Source organism: Centruroides vittatus, unplaced genomic scaffold (genome assembly GCF_030686945.1).
Source record: "Centruroides vittatus isolate TY-2023 unplaced genomic scaffold, ASM3068694v2 contig_1057, whole genome shotgun sequence".
NCBI lineage: Eukaryota > Metazoa > Arthropoda > Arachnida > Scorpiones > Buthidae > Centruroides > Centruroides vittatus.
The window spans coordinates 512,717-529,043 of NW_027120684.1; the positions used below are offsets into that span (position 1 = coordinate 512,717).

The 16,327-nt window shown below is 28.6% G+C and overlaps 1 protein-coding gene across 1 annotated transcript in view; it reads right to left on the minus strand.

Annotated features, from left to right (window-relative positions):
• Positions 1-16,327, minus strand: part of Spf30 (Splicing factor 30) — a 41,430-nt gene that overhangs the window by 13,985 nt on the left and 11,118 nt on the right. Inside the window, exons 2-5 of the mRNA XM_067267059.1 lie at positions 14,190-14,255; positions 10,344-10,498; positions 4,164-4,251; positions 2,382-2,449 (exon numbers count right to left, since the gene is read on the minus strand). Coding sequence (XP_067123160.1) covers positions 2,382-2,449; positions 4,164-4,251; positions 10,344-10,498; positions 14,190-14,255 — 377 coding nt within the window. The remainder of the gene's footprint in view (positions 1-2,381; positions 2,450-4,163; positions 4,252-10,343; positions 10,499-14,189; positions 14,256-16,327) is intronic.

Consider the following 16,327-nt stretch of genomic DNA (forward strand, 5'->3'; position numbering starts at 1 on the left):
TAATAATTATAGTTTAATGTTCAGCACTAATAAAAGTAACAAAAATGATTAATTTACTGTGTTTTTGTTATTTCTTACTCCTGTTTTTAGGTATTCAGTATTCGGCCGAATAGTGATTAAATATTCGGTATTCGGCCGAATAGTGATTTAAATATTCGGTATTCGGCCGAATAGTGAAAAATAGGCCGAATACCGGGTAGTAACCGAATATTCGTTACATCACTACAAAAAAGACTTTGAATTGAGTTGAAAATTTAAAGAAAAAATGAATTTAGATCAAACTTCTAACTTAGAAGGTAATTTTCGTTTTTTAAATAAAACATTACAATAATTTACAATAATATTTTGTATTATAAGATTTTAAAAAGCAAAGATGGTCAATACTCCGATCACTCAATCTAATTCTTATTTTAGTAATGAAAAGTCTTGCTACCAAGAATGCCCTTTCCAATTCAATTGATGTGATTGGAATCATGTTTAATGCATTTAAGAGAAAATAGATGTTATGTGTTTTTTCACCTGTAGCCTGGAAGGTTTCTAGTTCGTCTTCAAGATTGTAGTACTTTTTTTGCTCTCTAGTATTCTTGATTTGATTTGTCTACCTTGGCTGCTTTAATAGCAGTATTAAGCTTGTAGCCCGATAATTCGACAGTTCGTTTGTCTTTAATAATCAGGTTTACGAAGAAAAACTTCATACTCGTTTGCATCCTTGCCAATTTGCACAATCTGGCATAATGCAGTTATTGAAGCTACTGGGCATGGTTAAAAATTAAGACAGCATAAGCACAACTATTCCAGATATTACAGGTTCTGACAAGTAAAGAATTTTCAGTCCTGCCACAAATAAGCTACGCATTGATTATTGACCATTTGTAACATGCCACGACAAGGAAAAAATTTAAAAAACTAATAAGTAGGTTTAAAATTAATAAATACAAATTTATTCTGACAGTTTATGAGTTACTTATGCTTTCTATTTGCAAAATTTCCTGAACTTTAACACAAAATTAGAAAAAAGTGAATTTTTAAGAAATTTGCGGGATTCCTGGAATAAGAAAAATTTCCCGGGTTAAAAAAACGACCGGGATCCCATTTGAGAAACCCTACACAACATGTCTTATGTTTATGGATGACCACTGCTTAATCCCTTCTTCAGTGTTTCATTACCACATGCAAAGCCTATCAACCAGTTGAACATAGCTGCACATGAAGGAGCACCATTTCCACACAATGCCACTAAACACCTATGAATATTCAGGTCATTCCTACCCTCTTCCCATAAAAATCATGCAATTCATCTCTGCCCATGGCAATTGCTCTCCATCGAATTGTCAAAGAAGTCACTGACCTATGACATCATGCACAGCCCCTATCAATATGTTATTGGTATCATCTCATGACCACATTACTTTCAAAGTCAACAATATGATTACATCAAGTGACCATTTGATACCATCTGCTGGATCAAAATCATAGCCACAGTCTAAATCATTTGTATGCAACTCTTGTACATAAAAAAAGTGTGTATATAAAACACACTCATAAAAAAGTTGGCAAGAGTTCTTGCTCAACTTTTCCAGCAGTCAAACAGCATGTCAAGTGGATCAAGAAGGAAGTTTGATAATTTTCAATTATACTATGATATAAAATTTAAATTATAACAAAAGCTTAAAAGGAGTAATATTGTTAAATTAGGATACAAATCTCTATTTATAAAAATATTTGAGTTTAAAAAACAGCAAGATACATTAGCTCAAAGTTAATTGTGTGGGCCATCATTTATTATATAGATTTTATTACAAAATAATTTTTATATTATTAATTATTATAAAAAGGCAAAAGGCAAAAGACCTTTGAGGGTAGAGATAAGTTTTAAAAAAAATTAATGTAAATTCCAATAAAAAGTAAATTTATCATTAAGTCTGACTCAAAACATGATACATGCCCTCCTCTATTTTCCCAACCCTTGACCTCTAATTGCCAAAATTTATCATCAATACTGTCAAGTTTCACAATTCTTTGTTCACTGAGTCTTGAGATTTAATGCAAAATATATGCACACGTGCACACAATTTTGTAAGGGGTTTTTCTTTTTATATTTTTGGGTTCCTTGAGTGTCAAAACATCAAGAAAGGCAGAAGAATCAGGTCAAAATTTTGACTAATCACCATACTTTCCCTATATTATATTCTATAACAGCTGGAAAAATACAAATAATCTTATACATCTATTTTATCTTATCTTATATAATTTATATCTTTTCAGAAAAATATATATTTTACATACATTATATATATAATTATATGTTTTATACGTATATATAATATATAACAAAACATCAAATCCAAATAAGATTTTATTCAAGAAAACGACATCTTTACTTTGATTTTGGTCCTCCATCGCTATCATCACCTAATGTATCTTTGTCAATTGTTTTCAACTGCGTAACCTAAAAAAGGAAAAACTTTTTTATTAGTTATTTGAATTAAAAAGAAACCATTAATAACTGTATATTTAGAATTAAACAGGACACAAAAATAATTTTTAGATGTCTGTTTAATCTAAAATGATTAATATTTTTGATCTTCATATAAACCAAATGAAATTATTTGCCTCAATAAATTGAGATAAACAAATAGTTAATGTTTTTCACTTGAATATATTCTATTTTAAATCATAGATTTCTATAAATAAAATATTCCATTGATTATGTATAAATTTAATCATTATTACAGTAACTTTTATTCTTACTTTTGTATCCATTGAAACTTTAACTTTTAATGAATACAAAATTAACAGATAAATATCTCTATGAAAATATTTACATAAAGATCAAAATATTTTATTTAAAAAACAATGCTTTAGTTGTTTCAGAGGTAAAATTCATTATGAAAAACACAATCATATATAAAAAATAAAATACATAAAAGTTGTACTTATATGTAAAAATATATATATGTATAATATGTATATATCTTTAATACTGTAAGTTGAATGTCATAAAAATAATATACCATTTAAAAAACTAATATACAAAAAAAATTGTTTATTTCGAGTCCAAGCAACTGGTTGCACTTACTAATAGCATGGTACAACAATTAAATGTGTTAAATAGACTGTAATGGACAGTAAACATACAGTATATAACAATAGTTTGTATCAGTTAACTATATATAACATTAACTCATATAATATCCACTCAAAAATTGAAAACTAACTTTCTGCAGTGCCACCTGGTCTAAGATTATCATTCTAATCTCAAATTTTTATTATATTATTAATTTATATATAAAAATTAACAATAAAAATAAAATTAATTTCATATGAAGAATAAAATATTCTCTTGGTGCAATTTTTGACAACTATGTTAGTAGCTGCCTTTCTAATGTTTCCATGAATTTGCATCAATAAAATACCATAATTAAATTGCCCCATCTATAAAACTTTTTGGCTCCATCATTGGAACAGACTTCTAAATTTTCCATAAAGCAGTGAAAAGTAAGACAAGCCTTCTAACATCATTTTAAGAAGACTCGGTCTTCTTGGTTGATATGTTAAGGTCAGACACTATTAATCATAATCATCTAACAAAAACATTGTTAAAGTAAAGATTGACATGGAGATATTGAAGAGTTAATAGACAAGTTTTACTGTTTGTCATGTCAAGAAATCATCTTGACATGACAAACAGTAAGATGATTTTACAGTCTTTTATACTGAAGCCAACCATTGCCATATGCTATTGGGCTTTATCGAGCTAGTTAACGGCTAGCCATTAATTAGCCCAATAGCTTATGGCAATGGTTGGCTTCAGTATTACAATGTATCAGATTTAGTATTGTTGTTCGTTTACAGTCTTTTTTTTTAATGCTAAAAAAATTTTTGTAGATTATATGCAGCAATCTATAATTTGCACTTTTGAATGAAATCGGAAGCTTTAGCATATCATCTGTACATTATAGGCAGGAAATTATGGTAATTTAAATTAAATCTTAAGACAAAAAGCCTTAATATAAACATTTATATATAAAAATGTATTGAATTGAATATATCTGTGTCACTACAATACAATTATTAAAATATAATTAACATATTCAAATAAAGTTCATTTTACTTTAAAATAAATTTTTCAAAATCCACATGTAAATAATTTATATACTCACAAGTGCTACTTCTGTATTTCCATAACCATGAAAGTTAACTGTACATTGACCATCTTCTGTAATTTCTTCTATAGTTGCTTCATAAAATCTGAAAATATTTTGGTTTGAATATATAAAGTAAAGCAATTTTTTAACTTAAAAGTATAGGTTTGATACAAGTAAAAATAAACCTTATTATGCAATCAAATAAATTTAAAAAATATAAACATTAATCTTAAAAATCAAGTTAATCAATGTCAAACAGTTGCTAGATTATTAATGCTACTATTAATAATTAAAATTATAATAATAATTTAATTATTAATAGTAGCATTAACATAATCCAACAGCCTGGCATTAAATTTAAAAAAACCTTTTTTCTTTAATTAGCTAATTTTAATATGCAGTAAACTTTTATAATTATGATAGTGTAAGAAATACATCTTATCCATTGTATGGATCTTCTAGTCCGGTGGTTATTTCTTCTGGCCATGTACCCCTTGGACAGAAGTATGATTCCCTGAGTACCCCTTGTGTAGACTGTAGTCTTCTACATATGCATCTCAGATTATCACTGAAGAGCAATGACAATCTGATGTGCTTGTGTAGAAGCACCTTAAGCAAATAAAATTAATTTTCATAATTATATATTATTTCCATAATTTATTGTCTCATACATAAACAAGTACAACACTTATTACAAAAATATTAAAGAATATAAAAAATTTGTCTTTACAAATCTGTTTATTAACCAATTTGTATTTTATGCATAGGTGTAGCCTCAAATAAAAGTTTGTCTTTGTAAGTGAAGATTGCTTTTGGTGTCACTGTAATTGTGAAACAATAGTTTGTAAAGATAAATTTTTTTTGTATTCTTTAATGTGTTTTTAATGTGTAAATTACCATAAGCCATTTTTTAACTGAAATCAAGTACAACATTGTTACATCAACAAAATGATCATGATTGTTACATAACGACATACATGTACAGTACAATACATTCAGTGAGAACAACGTACTTGATGTAATGAACAAAATTTTTCGATATTAGGTTTAATTTGAGACAATTTCAATCATAAGTCATGCTCAACTTTAAGCTTATGTCTACATTTTGTTTTAAGAGCTTTCCATACAGAAAAATCTACAATTTGCAAAGATAGGAAGTTACAAAAAGTATCAGAACTTTCACAGCAAGCCTAGTCAATTCAGGATATACTTTCAAGTAACTTAGCCCAAAATTGAAACTCAATAAAATAATTTTTTAAATTACTGTCTGATGAAATATCAAGCAGCTGTTCCTGCTGGATAACTGACAGTCCCAGAAGAGCCATATCAGAATGAAATGGACTCTGAACCCATAAGCATGGATCATAGGATAATTCAGAGAAATACTCATGCAATTACTGGGTGAGTATTCTGAAATGCTGCATTACATCAGCCTTCACAGTTGAGTCAATAGCTGTGTCTATGCTGAACAGATAACTGCAATGTTGGAAAGCACTCAAACTTCATTCTCTTTGCATAGCTCCAACTTTGTCATGTGCAGTGAATACTGTGGCAGAATTATACTGAAGTCCTAAATTTAATTCATTAAGGCAAGAAAAAGTTCTGCCAAATGCACAATGTTGGATCCAAACTGAGTCTAGATGATGATTGCCCAACTCAAAAGGATGCTCTGAAAAGAAAAACTTAAATTCATCATGCATTTACATTGTGTGTGTTAATTCTTTACCTTGGAAGAGCCAGTGGACTTTGTGTGCAATAACAGCATTACATGCTCACTACTCATTTCATTGCAGATGGAAAATAGCAAAGATATTTTCTGCATTGCATTCATGGACCTAGCCTTTACAAAGTTGACAATTTATTGAAGGTAGTTTTCAAGTTTACGGATATTTTCTTGGTGGCCAATACTTCTCAGTGAATAGTACAATGTATCCAATTTGCTTCAGGGCTACATTTGAATGTAACTGACAAGTCTGCTGTGTCTTCCTGTCATGGTCTTTGTTCAGTGCAAATGTCTACACATTTGGGCCACTTAATGCTATTTTTAGATTGAAATTATCAATGAGGGATAAAATATCTTTTCCTCTTGATGTACTGTACTTTCCAATGGTTGACAAAACAGATCTTCCTAAACAAAATCATTTGATATGTACATTACAAACTAGAATGTGTGCCAATCCAGCTACATCAGTTGGCTCATTGATTTGCAATGCATAGTATAAACTATTCTTAACATGATCCACCAATTGGCACTCAACACTATCTGCCATGTCACAAATACGATGCAAAACAATCATTTGAAGCAGGTATGAGGTCTAATTTTTTCTGTGCTTGTCACCCAGCATGCATTCCACAATATCGCTTGCAACAGGCATAATTAGAGATTCTGTTAATGTGTGTGGCTTTGCTGATTTAGCTGAATGGTAGCTGAAAAGAAAGGATTCCTTTAGCATTGCTTTATTTGACTGATAATGCTGACTAATGTAAACAACTTTTCCTTGCCTTCAATTCTTTGCACTTCCTTTCAAAAAATTCAGTCAACTTATTCATAAGATCCAAATTTTTAATGTGGAGATGTTGTTTGAGAATTGAAGTCAAGTAGATTGACTTCACTTGACTTCAATTTGTTATAAAACTCATCTATCTTGGTTTGTTTTGATGCTGCTTTTTTGCCTATTGAGTACAACAACCAGAAGTAGCTTCCCTGTACTAATCAATGCACCACAGGAGGACACTGATGTGTGCAGTTACAAAGTTAGCAACGTGAACCTTGACAATTATGCATGTATTTTGCTCCACATGCAATGTATTTTTAATTAATCCAGTAGCTGGAAACATCCAAATATTAATTAAATGTTGAAAAAACATGATGTTTACAGTAGATGAGGAGAAAAAAAATCTGTTATTTTGAGTTACAGATCTGCTAAGAGGAGGTAAAATTACATTGATTTGATGAGACTGGAAAGAAATCAATTATTTCAAGAATTCTGTTGTTTCTACTATAGAACCTTCCCTTAAAAATTTTCTCTAAAATACTATATAAATTATACCAACTTATTCTCAACAGTAATCACCAGCTGACTGGCAGATAACTGATATATTGATCTTTGTGGCTCCCCTTTGAAGTAATTCTTACAGTGTTTTTAATTTAATTCACTAACAATAGATGGTGCAGCTGAACAGTTTTCATGTTTAAATGGCATATTTTAAAACTTCTAAGTGACAACTACTACACTTACCCTATATATCCAAAGACTTTTTACAAGCAATTATTTAAAATTCCATTTAGAAAACAAAATGATATAACAAACTAAAAATCCAATGCAACATAATCCAACCAAAAGCATTTTACATCAACAGAAATTCTAGGGACAGTCTTATGCAGGTAAAAATGACAATGGCCATATATTCAGTACTAAATAAGTTTGGCTCAAATGACAGGCTGGTCAATGTAGAGAAATCTTCTGGAGAGTATTACGGTTTCCTGTGGCTCAAATGCAATGGTTATAAGTCATTGTTCCACTAAAATGAAAAGTGCTTGTTGCTCCACAGGACTTTCCATGGCCACAATACATCCATTTCCATTCTGGTAAGGAAGGTCAATATGTAGATCAGTTGGACTTCTCTTTCGGAAGCAAGAAACTGCTGATTGTGATTGCTCTAATATGAATAACAACATGCCAACTTTCTTAGCATCTTCCATAGACTACATCTATCCAGGGGTGATATTCAGCGGGTTCGCACAGGTTCAGCCGAACCCGTTGGTAAAATTTTCAGTTTTCCGAACCTTGTTAAACACATGTAACATTTCTCAGTGGTTTTGTTTCTTTTAAAAAATATATTAAAATATACGTATTATACTCTGTAACACTACTAAACTAGAGCCTTATACCCCATTCGCACCGAGCATTTCAATCTAGATTGTGAGCAAGGTCGGGGACTATGCCTGGGTGCAATCTCTCTCAACCGTTTCAATCTTGACCGAAACGAGGTTTAATCGCAATCGATTCAAGAGAGTTCTTGAAACTAGATCCAGTCATAAGAGAGATCCCACAATCTCATGTGCACGAGATAATACAAGATGGCTGTGGAACACGTGTCGGGCTATGGACAGTGAAATAAAAAGGATATTGTATTTTGAGAGATGATGACAAGTGCCTATTCCTAGAAGCGCCATATTGCGGTAAAGAATTTCTCTGCCTTAAATAAAAAAAAACAAAAAAAAAAAAGGTCGACAGCTCTAAAACACTATTGTTACCTGGCCTTCTTCCATGGCTCGTTATGTTCTAAATACGCCACTGATTGTTAGATATATGGTTGCAAAAAAGGTATTGCATTTATTTCTAGCCAAAACTTCCATTTTGTTTGTCGGTGATTGTTAGGGAAAAATTTTCTGCTAGCGAACCCTTTGTTAAATATTTCGAATATCACCACTGCATCTATCCACTATGTTGCACATGCACTAACTACCACAGCTTGCAACATTTTTCACTGACTGTTCAATAGCATCTTCAATAATTTGTGAAGTGACAAGTTTATACCTTCAAATGAGGGTGTCATGGTACACCAACAGTGATTTTAGTTTGAATGCACCTGATGCATTACTACCCAGCAGCAATTTAAGTCAGTCTTTTGCAGGCCTTAAAACTAGGATTAGACTACTCATAACTAGCTATGTATGTCCATCCTACTAAGAAACTTTTTCCAGTTACAAGGCCATCCCATTCACATTAAAAACCAAGTCAGAAATTGTAAGATTGTAGATTGATAGTAAAGCAATTAAACCTAAGTTATCTATCAAGGAAGAGTGCCTACCAAGGAGGTCTTTTTATGGAAAGTTAGCTGCAATTTAGGTATTAAACACATGAAGAAAACTTGGAACACTTTTCATGGCTAACTCTTGGTGACAAACCTACAACCCACTACCATTGTTCTGTGTTCAAGTCAAGGATATATCCACTTTCATAAATTTTCTGGAAGTAAGATGGTTAATATATTTTAATACAAATAGGTTAGTAACATTTTCACTTTTCTAGCAATCCTATAACAAAGCTTACAATGGACCAAAACTGTTTTGTAATTAATCACAATGCCACAACGCATAAAACAAAAACATGATTACCAGACCATAAAAAATAATTACTATTTTTTTCATCAAATTGCCAATTTGTTAATAATCAAAATATTATGCTGTCAACACACATGAAAGACAAAAGCACATATTGCATTTGTTTTTCATCCTCTATTGTTATTTTTTGATTTTTTGCTATTGAATTTGAATGTTCATTAATGTGAATCTTCATAAAAAGAAGAAATATAAAATGAGGCCTTACTGTACATATCCAAGATAGATCACCCATGAAAAATTTCCAGGGTTTTTTGACCACCTGGATTCAATCCTGGATTGTCCCAGAGCAGAAAGCCAATGTCTTAACTGCCTCAACCATCTTGCTATCCACATAATATATATTTAAACATTTCACTATGATGTAAACTTGAAGTATTACAAAATGACTTATTTAGTAAGTTTTCTTGTCAATATACTGAATTTGCCAATGAATGTTAACTATAATTTCACTGATACTGACTTACAAAAAAAAACTGTTGACAATATTTATGTTAGTAAAAATAATTTCAGTGATTCTTTGATTCTTCTACATCAAAAGAATCTCTAAGAAAAAAATTATTTAAATATATTTAGTTTTTCATATTCAGATAGAATAAAACTATAAAGCAATGGAAAATTAAATAAAAAAGTAACAAACTTAATACAAATAAGAAAAATAAAATATATAAAACCCATTGTGAGAGAAAATTCATTTCAATATTAACCAAAATGATTTGTTCAAAGTTACATCAAATTGTTAATGTAGTGTTAATTTGCCTTATCTATATTTTTAAAAATGTGATAGATATGTTAAATATAGGAAATTTTTAATTAATGGTGTTTGCTATTATACGAAAAATTCTGCTTATGCAATGAATCTTGGAATGTACTGGTTGCACATGGTGGGATCCTACTCTATTATCTTTTATTTATTTATAAATTTGATTTTTTTAATAAAAAGTTAATTATTAAAAACAAAAATGTTTTAAATTTTTTATATTATTCCAAAATAAATTAAATAATATAAAAAAATATATAAAATAATTGAAATATTAATAGATATTTATGATTATTTATATAACGCTTACTGTCCATCTTCTGACCAAGGGGCTAAACATCTATCTCCAGGATTCCATTTAGATAATTCTAAGCGAGCTTTCTTTTTGGCACCATGTAGGCTAGATGTTGGAAGAGTATCAGGTTCATTTGCATTTAACAATTCTTTACTTAAATTTAAAACTTCCTGTAAGAAAATTACATATTGTTAATTCTTGAAGTTATTATAAATCTTAAAAAGTTTAAAATATCGAACACAAAGACATTCTTCACTACTATTTTGCATAATATTTTGATATTTGGAAATTTTAATTCATTTTCATAAACAGGAAAAAAATACAATGTAGTTAAATATTATTATACATATTTATTCTGTGGTCTAATTGTATCTTTGAAAAATCATTGCTGCAATTAAATATTTTTGTATTTTCAGTTTTTTTATAAATATTTTTATCTTTATTTTAAAAAATGCTACGAAAAAGCTTCTAGTCAGGCCTGTGATTTAAATGTATAAAATATTCAGATTCTATTAATTCTAAAATTTATACAAACATTCTGTTAGAAATAATTGACCATATGTTGTAATGACCAAAAATTAACTTGTTCCAGTATTTAAAAGCAAATAGTTAATAATACAATAATAGATAAATACAATATAGCCTGTCTAAAACAACCTGAATAAAATGAAAATCTACCTAATTTGAAAAATTCTTTGTAATAATGAATTTCTATGTTAAATTTTAGTAAAATTCAGAAACCTGTCCAATACAGAAATGAAAAAGGTTCGAGTATGAATATAATTTAACCTGAACAAAGTGGAAAATTACAATTCCACTTGTAGACAAATAATTAAAATCACTTCCAGGTATAACAGTCTCTTTAGAGCATGACAAACTGTATTCAAGAACAATTTCAAACTTTGTCAGAGAAATAAAGATCATATGACAAGGAGTCATTACAGGTAGGGCTTTGTTAAAATCAGTAAATACAGGTACTCCTCACTTTACGACTGAGTTCCGTTCCAACGACTACGTCGTTAAGCGAATTGGTCGATAAGCGAGGAGCTTGCACCGGGAATATAGGATCGTTGTAAAATTATACAAATTATGCAACAAACTTCAAATTTATTCATAAAAAGACTATTATAGTACACTATTTGCCTATTATAGTACTATAAGACTTTATAGTACGCTTAGTGTGCATGTCATCATTCGCCACTGACCGACACTCAAGCTGAGAAAGGGGATTCCCCAAATCGCAGGTCAAAACTCGATTGGTCGTTAGGCAGATAGGTCATAAAGTGAGGAGTACCTGTATTTTTAATCCTTTTACTGGTTTTCAGGGTATTTGTGTGTTTCCATTCCATACAACCAGTTTTTTGAAGTAATGGAGGTTTTGTTAAAATCAGCCAGAGGCAGAATCAAATACTTTTAAGAACTGAAAACTTTCGAGAATCAGAATGAACTTACTAGAATAGTTCTCAAGAACAAACAACGAATGTAATTTGTGGAAACAGTGAGAATAAGGTAATACAGTGTTACCTATATGCCTTGTATAGATTAGTTGGTAACTAACTAGTACCAAGTATTCAAGAACAAGTTGATTAAGACAATGATAATCATAGAGATTGAAGTTAACAATTAAGTACAGTATTAAAATTTTTTGATTGAAGAATAATTTTGTCTCTTCATTACAGTAATGTGATTAGAATTTCTGACAGCAGAAAAATGACTAAAAAGAGAAAAAAACATGCCATTTCAATTTCTTGGTACTCAAATTGACATTTTTGTTGTTGTGAGCTCAAAGATTATATATCTGGGAAATAATCAAATACCTAGCACAAATTCTTTGAACAACAAAAACTTTTTATAATTGAAACGTTCTTAATTCTTGCATTTGCATACTCCCATCTTTAGTTGGAATCACTTAGAATTAAACCTAGCAGTAAAATTTTTTAATGTATGTTAAAGTGATTTTACTATAAAAAGTGAATGTAACTGTATGATACTTATCTAGTGTAGTCTAAAAGATTTTAAAAAATTCTAAAACCTGTTTAAAATGGAAACCTGACAGAATGAAAAAATCTGGTACTATGCAATTTCAATTTACACAAATTTTACTGTATTAGTAAATTCCAAATATCATATTTAATTAAAATTTTGTGAACCCCAACATAGAATTCAGATTTAAGTTTCACAAATAAATGCAGTATATACAGTTTTGTATATGCTATTGTACATAAACTGTTTTGGATACAACTGTGAATGTTTCTTTTCATTCAAATTGAAATATTTCATTTGCAAATGATTTAGAATTTCTGCAAAAGTTTTTTATTACTACTTCAAAACCATACATTTTTATTTCTGAAAATTTCTTGAATTTTAACAATAAAAAAAAAAAATTATTGCTTTTTTCAAAACCTTTAATTTGTTAGTCTTTATCACACAACTAGGTACACAAGTAGGCACTAGATTTTTACATCAATCTTTATTCTGCAATATCTTAGACACCGATATGCGTTTCAAGCATATGCCTCTCATCTGTCAGCTACAGAATAGAATTTGAACATATATCAATCATATTACAAATTTACTTTAATAGTAATTTACAAATGCCTTTACCTTTATCTTAGACATTTAGCATAGTGGTGCAAACTATTATACACACTTTTAAAACACATATATACACAGTTAAAATTATTGCGACTTAGTACACTAAACAGTACTCACCCATTCACTGGCACTACTAGTTTCTATCAGTGTTGTTTAGACATTTAGCACCACTATGCTAAATGTCTATAAGATAAAGGTACATTTGTAAATTACTATTAAAGTAAATTTGTAATATGATTGATATATGTTCAAATTCTATTTTGAACATATATAAAGACATAATTATATAGTGTGATAAAAACTAACAAATAAAAAAAAAATTGTTATTTAAAATTTATAAATGGTAATATTTGCAGTTATTTTCTACATTTCTAATTATTATTTTTTTAATTTATGAAAAAAAAAATAGTATTTTGCACAAAAAAATCTAATCTAATGAAAATATTTTATATAAAGCAGAACTACAATAATAATAAATATCACCAAGACTTTGTGTGAGGCTTTCCCATCTTCATTACATAAATATAATCCATCTTATAACAGCAATGATATTCAGCTTTAGTAGGAAGTAGTGTGAAAATGATATCAAATACAGCCACTCTTATCAAGTTCAGACTGATTTGATAAAATTTTATTTTTTAAATATATAACCAGAAAACTAATTTTATAAATTCCACGGAAAAAACACACAGAATAAAAAAAATTATAAAACTTCTACAGCTGTTCCAATTTTCAAGAAAACTGATATATAGTTCAAAATTTTTATACAAAAAAAAAATAATAAAAAAATTAAAAAAAATAATAATAAATAAACAGTATACTATGACCATAGTATATTGCTACATGAACATATCAGATGATATATTGAGTATTTGTCATATTAAAATATTTAGAAGTATATTAACCCTTCTTTGTCCATATGATAATAGTGAAGGTATTAATACCTAGAATGTCATTGTTTACAAATTCCAAAATAAACTTTTCTCTTGCACGCCAATTTCTTTGATACCTTCCTATCGTATTGTTAACAATCTTTTAACAATTGATTTCAATAAAAAAAAACCCCAATGTTCTTATTATAATAATTTAAGTTTTCACTACATATTTGAAAATGAATAAGTAATTTGAAAACATTTTATATGGTTTTATTTTAAATATTTTTTATGAAATATTTAAATCTGACCATATTTATTACAAAGCTTATTTAAAAGATTAGTCTTTATAAAATAAATGAAAAATTACCAATAAAAATTTTTAAATACTCACAAGAAGATCCTTTTTAAGCTTTAGAAGTTCTTCACTCTCTGGTTCTGTGGTCAAAGCAGCTTCAACCTATATTGAAAAAATATATTTTAAACTTAATAAATATTAAAATCAAAAACAGAAGTTAGATTCAAGAAATGGGTAACTAAAGAATAAAAATAATCTATAGACAATGAAAAATAATTATTCATATCAAATTATATTTACTTATTAAAATAATGATTAGCATAGAAGTCAAGCAATGAAAGCATAGTCAAGAAGAAAGTTGAAATAGATTTTGAAAAGTACAGTGATCAAATAATTTTTACAACAAAAACTATATGATGATATATGATATGATAAATATGATGAACTTTTCTTTGCTGCCAACTAGAATACCCACAAATGAGCATGAATGGTAAGTTAAGCCAGTGATTCAATGCATTTTTCATAATTTGCATTTATCATTTTGATAACATTTTGATTTGCTTAAAAATATCCCTCAGCATTTTTTATCATCCTATTTTTATTATTATTTAATATTCTATATAAAATTAATATTTTCATTGTAAAAAGAATTTTAGAGAAAAAATAATTCATTTCTATGTCATACATTTGAACTTCTAAGATCTATTCTAAATTTAAAAAATTTTATACATAATAGTGTTCCAAATTGCAATATTTTCATATGATGAAATCTCCAGAATAAATTACTATTTAAAGGAATGGTCTATTGTAGAATGTTTATAAATTAATTATTTAATTGCTTTTAAGAAAACTTATTAGAGTAATGGCATCTTGAATAAAATAATTTATAAACTAAATGATGCACTATATGAATATAGTGCATCATTTAGTTTTTGCTAATGAATGTAAAAAACGGAGATTAAATCTACAGAAAAATATTTACTTCCTAGTGCATTAAAATAGTCATACATTGAGATTTATTTATGATTTATAATCATAAAAATTCCATATTTGTAAATACAGTACAGTGGAACCTCGCTTAACAAGCATAATTCGTTCCAGAATCGTATTTGTAATGCGAAACACTCATTAATTAAGTGAAACACTTTTTCCCATATCAATTAATGTAAAATACGATAATGCATTCCACACTGAAAAAAAAATACTCAAATATTTTATGCATAATGTTTATTCAAAGAAAATTATATAATATACATTGTTAAGGAGTGTGAATCATCATAGTCTTTTTTCTAGCATGGAATGAACCAACCTGGAATGCAAATTCAATTTGCAGAAAAGAAAAAAAGTCACAGATAATATGTCTGATAAACACAACAAATGATATGCCAAATTCTTGGACTATGAAAAGGCTATAATTAAATATTAGAAATTAATTAATTTGACTAGAAGTAGGCAGTTATGCTTCCATCTCATATTTAATGTAATAATTATAAATAATTAAATTTTAATTTAAACATTTCTAAAATTTAATTTGGAATTAGTCATTAAATTTAATACCTGGTCACTCGTTATGTGAAACATCACTCACATGTTAAGCGAGTCATTTTTTTAACAATTTGTTTTGCTTGTTATGCAAAACACTCATTATTTGAGGTGCTCATTAAGTGAGGTTTCACTGTATACTAAAAAAATATTACAATATCTACAAGAAGTTATATGAATGCTAAAAAGAATTTTCTGTTTTGTGGTATTTGTAAAGATATGTAAATGATTAAGTTGTCACAGACTTTCCAATAACTCCCTATGAATAAAGAAAGTATCATCAAGAAAGAAGAGAGTTCATAGAAAGAAAATCAAAGCTTTTTAGAAGAAAAATAACTTAAATGTTTAACTTTTAAAAATGCCATTGAAAAGATAGAATACCAACAATCTAACAGATTTTCAATTCAAATGACTCACTGAACAGAAGACTAGTTTATCATGTAAGATAAGTTGCATATCATATTAGTCATATTCCCATCACAATTCAACAGAAATGGCACACAATGAGTTAGAAATGGATATGACTTATATACCCAAGGATCAGGAAGACCAAGTGCAACCACAGAACAAGACTACAATTTATAGCATATGGCATTGCAAGATAAGTTTGCCACTGTTAATCACTGCTGTAATTAACAGTGATAGCAAGTTACACCCTGTATAATCACTACTTGAAGAGTAAACAATAAATT